Source organism: Diorhabda sublineata, chromosome 4, assembly GCF_026230105.1.
Source record: "Diorhabda sublineata isolate icDioSubl1.1 chromosome 4, icDioSubl1.1, whole genome shotgun sequence".
Taxonomy (NCBI): domain Eukaryota; kingdom Metazoa; phylum Arthropoda; class Insecta; order Coleoptera; family Chrysomelidae; genus Diorhabda; species Diorhabda sublineata.
Window position 1 is genome coordinate 11334792 of NC_079477.1, and position 3853 is coordinate 11338644.

The window sequence follows — 3853 nt, forward strand, 5'->3', positions numbered from 1 at the left end:
TCTAGTAGTGGTACGTGATTGGAACAAACAGACGCAGAACAGAAAGAAAAAGAGAACAATAGTCGACGCTGTAAAAACGTAACAATTTTAAATAAAATATATCTATTGTTAGGAGCAAGCTCGTGAATTGAATTCTTAGGTATTATAGAAGGCGGTTTATTACAGTATTTCTTTTAAATAATTTTAAGGAAAGTTTATTCATTTATTCCTTGTACAAAAAAACCTACTATGCAAATCGAATGAACACTTTCTAATTTCACCTCATTTCTCAGTTTTTGTCTCTATTTCCAAATTCATCACGATTTATTCTCTTTCAGATGCAGATGATCACAATTCTCTTGAAGAAGAGACCAGTTCCAGTTCCAAATGGATCAGCCAAGCTTTGATAAAAGGTCCCAGTATAGTATATGTACAAATTGGTTCTCCGGTTACATTACAATGTGAAATATCTCCTTTATCTCTTCAGTCTGGTATACACAGATTATTTTTCACAAGTAATATGAAACCTGTAGTACGATGGTTGCATAACGGTGAAGAACTCTCGTTTGAGGTAAATCATATGTATATATTTCTGTTCTTATATTGCAACTATTGAATTTGCTCAATTTTTATAGTCGTTTAAATTATCAACTTTGCCAAAAAACAGCTAAGATTAGTACTAAGGATAGTGGAATCAGTCAAAGGAAATGAGCAGTGTGGATACTTTGGTATCAGCAGTGTAGCATATCCATCCGTTTTAGGTCGAAAGAAATTATTAATAACTTATCGCCGTTGACTGAGTTGGACTGGCCAACGACATTTTCAAAGAAATGTGAATAATACCACCAATTCCAAACCCACACAAAATATTCACTTGAGACCATTGAGAACTTTTGGATCTAACGTAGATTTGTACAATTCCAATTTTGTTTGTTAATATGCCCATTTATCCACAAATAGCTGTACACGCTAGGGAAAATTATTGGCTTTATCCAATCGCTCCAGAAACCGTTGGATTAAGCCAATGACCATCTTCAGCTCCCAAGTGAGTTGAATTTCTTACAGCTGCAGACTGAACTAACAGCTCAAAATTCACAAAGTTATGGTTTGCCCTTGTGAGACCGCTAAATAGTCTAATCACTCTTGTTGACAGCGACGATGGATTTAGCGTTTTATTGACCTTCAGGTGTAGTTTTATCATCTATTTAACCAGTAAGCTCAGATGTATCTATTACATTACGATTATTTAGGTGAAATGAACGTTACTTGAACAGAATACCTATTTTAGTGAGACCATTATTGTTTTAATATTATTGAACGCTATATTAATCCACGGGTCAATAGATGAGTGCCAATTAACTAAATCTAGCTAAAAAAACTCGGCCGTTATCAACTATCCAATAGTAGGAGTCCATATTCCAAAATCTTTTTATTAAAAAATAACATAAAATCTAAACCTGTTCACGATCTGTTGAAGGTTGTTCAGGGACACTGATTCAAAGTATTATAATTTAGTGCAATTTTTTGAAATTCAATAGAATAGAGTTTTGTGGACCTATGCTTGTGGATGACATGACTAAACCTTCAACTGGACTTATTTTGAAATACAGCTGAAGAAACTTGTACACATTACCTATGAAGGCAATACCTTTTAACAACTTTCATATCAAATCAACTAATAAAATATTTGTTTGGATCTAGAGATCTATTGCATAATTTTATTAAATTTTATCGCAAATCAATATATCTTGAATAAAGATTTTATTAGAATAATTAATTATCACGAAATATTTAATACAAGTCTTCCGTATTCCTTTTTATGTATAAAGCTTCAATATAACTTAGACTCAGTTATCAGGATTCCAAAGGGAATAATACATCTAGTTTTCAAAGTGAACTACTCAGATTACCCATGCCGCAGATTATTTCATGCAATATGCACTTGCTTCTAGATATATTTATATTTCTTATCCAATTTATTTTTTCATTTGAGGATTATAATTTCACCTACAAAAGTAATCCCCTATTCCACAGATATACCTTTAATCTAAACTAATAGATTCAGAGAAATACGAATTTTATACGAGGGAATTTGTAAACGATCTTTATTCTTGACGTAAAATATTACATGTATTGTATTTCAATTCAAACACACAAATTGTACCTAGTACTCGCTCAAATTATTGATAGTAAATGACAACAAATTTGTTATTATAATAAAATAGTGCTGACACAACATTACGACATAAATCAAAGTAAACATATTTTTACAAACGTAGAAAGAAATGTGACTTTACTAATGCAAATGGGGTTGTCCAAACATAAAATTTTAACGTAATAACGTTATATGACCCTCGTAAATTCAGTTCTCAGTAATTTTTTTAAATTCGATTTCGTTTGCTTCTATTTTTAGTTCACAAAGGATAATATTACAGTCGAGACTGAATATAGGGATAAAGATCAAAGAATATTCAGCAGAATCCGTCTTTCTTCGGTGTCATTGGGAGATGGCGGACAATATACGTGTATGCAACCATCTGTAAAACCAGACAGTGTAAAGCTGATTGTGGTGGAAGGTACAGTATAAAGTTATATATTACGTGAAGGTTTCAAATATTCACAAGAATATTACTGTGATTGACAGGAAAGATATTTTTGAAACTTTGTCTTCCATTTATATATTCGTCATATGATTTTTTTTTCAGCTGAACATTCCGAAGCAATGCAAAGAGATTCTCCATTCTACTCATCTGGTATTCCATTGAGGAATCGGAAATATTTCATGCTTTATTTATTATTTCTTTTTACATTTGTCTAATTTAGGAAAATCTGCTAATAAATATATTTTTCCATATGAGACGTCTTTTATTTAGTACGAGGGCCACCCTTGACTCTAACAACTTCTAACAACAGTTATTTGATATGCAACAGCATCTGAGAAGCGTGACTACAACAGAAGTTCGAATTCAAATATCAAATATCAAAATGGATCATGTCGAGTAATGCGTGGCGACAGAATATTTCCTTTTGAAAGAGTTGACCCCCACAAAAGTTCGTCGCCAAGGGGAGCAGGGGGGCAGTTGCCTTCCCTAGAGATCATAAATAGCTGGCCGCTAAGCTATATATTTTATTAGCTAAGCTAAGGCCGTGCGAGCAATTGATTTTCTTGCCTATTAATAAATTCCGAAAAGATTTGGATGCGAAATCGATTGCACATAGCATAGATGAGTTTTTGACAAAACAAGATCTATATATAAATGAAAGCGTTGGTTTTTATTTTGATGGTTGTTCAACGATGTCAGAAAAAGACGGAGGGGTGCAAGCGATCTTACGCAAAAATTACATCAAAACCCTATACTTTCATTGCTTGTCCCATAAACTGAATCTAGTTATCAATGATATAAATTCACTTTCTGAAAATAGAAATGCCATGGGAATCACCAAAAATACTATAAACTTTTTTCGGGTATCAGTTTTGAGGAGAAAGTTGATACCTAATATTTCCAGTCTGCGAGACTAGGTAGAGTGAGAAACACAAAACCAGTTTTTAAAGAAAATCTTGCAGTGATTCTGGAAGCTTTACAAACATTATCTCAGGAAGGAAATAGTGCCTTCCAACTCCATGCGGCTACTTCCAAAATTTCTTTCATTCTCGGGATTATGTTGGTAGCTAAATACTCGGCGTTGATGCAACCCGTTGTCAACGTACTCCAATCTGTATCTTTAGGCGTGGTCAAAGCCTCGGAACACGTTCAAAGGATTTTACTTTTAATTAAAAACCACCGGAAAAGCGACAGACGAAATTATAAAGGAAGGTGCTGTTGTTGCAGAGAAAGTCGGACTGGAGGAGGACATTACATCAGTGCCGCGTATT

At 33.5% G+C, this 3853-nt stretch overlaps 1 protein-coding gene across 3 annotated transcripts in view; it reads left to right on the top strand.

Annotated features, from left to right (window-relative positions):
- The window catches only part of LOC130442683 (uncharacterized), a 60645-nt gene extending 57812 nt beyond the window's left edge, over positions 1 to 2833 (top strand). For all 3 annotated transcript variants that reach the window (XM_056777004.1, XM_056777003.1, XM_056777005.1), the window contains 3 exons: positions 318 to 550; positions 2393 to 2555; positions 2685 to 2833. In XM_056777004.1, coding sequence (XP_056632982.1) covers positions 318 to 550; positions 2393 to 2555; positions 2685 to 2797 — 509 coding nt within the window. In that variant the 3' untranslated portion in view covers positions 2798 to 2833. The remainder of the gene's footprint in view (positions 1 to 317; positions 551 to 2392; positions 2556 to 2684) is intronic.
- The last annotated feature ends 1020 nt before the right edge of the window (positions 2834 to 3853 follow it).